The sequence below is a fragment of the Phaethon lepturus genome, unplaced genomic scaffold, assembly GCF_000687285.1.
Source record: "Phaethon lepturus isolate BGI_N335 unplaced genomic scaffold, ASM68728v1 scaffold31107, whole genome shotgun sequence".
NCBI lineage: Eukaryota > Metazoa > Chordata > Aves > Phaethontiformes > Phaethontidae > Phaethon > Phaethon lepturus.
In genome coordinates, this window is record NW_010553023.1 from 764 (window position 1) to 1,163 (window position 400).

General features: G+C 69.0%; 1 protein-coding gene across 1 annotated transcript in view; it reads left to right on the forward strand.

Moving 5' to 3' along the window:
- Positions 1–400, forward strand: part of LOC104624127 (solute carrier family 12 member 5) — a gene marked incomplete at its 5' end in the record, with an annotated part of 5,888 nt that overhangs the window by 694 nt on the left and 4,794 nt on the right. Inside the window, 2 exons of the mRNA XM_010291412.1 lie at positions 1–36; positions 111–279. The exon at positions 1–36 is cut by the window's left edge and continues 15 nt beyond it. Coding sequence (XP_010289714.1) covers positions 1–36; positions 111–279 — 205 coding nt within the window. The remainder of the gene's footprint in view (positions 37–110; positions 280–400) is intronic.

Below are 400 nucleotides of genomic sequence, written 5' to 3' on the forward strand. Positions count from 1 at the left end.
GCTGGAGGAGGGCCCCACGCACACCAAGAACTGGAGGTGAGGCCGGGCTGGGCGGTCCGGGGCAGGGGCCAGCTGGGGCACGGGCACTGACGGCAGTACTGTCCTTCCAGGCCGCAGCTGCTGGTTCTGGTCCGCGGGGATCAGGAGCAGAACGTGGTGCACCCGCAGCTCCTGTCCTTCACGTCGCAGCTCAAGGCTGGCAAGGGTCTCACCATCGTGGCCTCCGTGCTGGAAGGGACCTTCCTGGACAATCACCCGCAGGCTCAGAGGGTAGAGGAGGTGAGAGCTTCCCACACCGGGACCACTGTCCGGGCCAGGCCGGGTTGTGCCAGCAGCGGGTGCCCACAGCCGTCCCCAGGAGCCCAGGGGCATTTCTGCCCCGTGGACAGGGCTGGCGGCC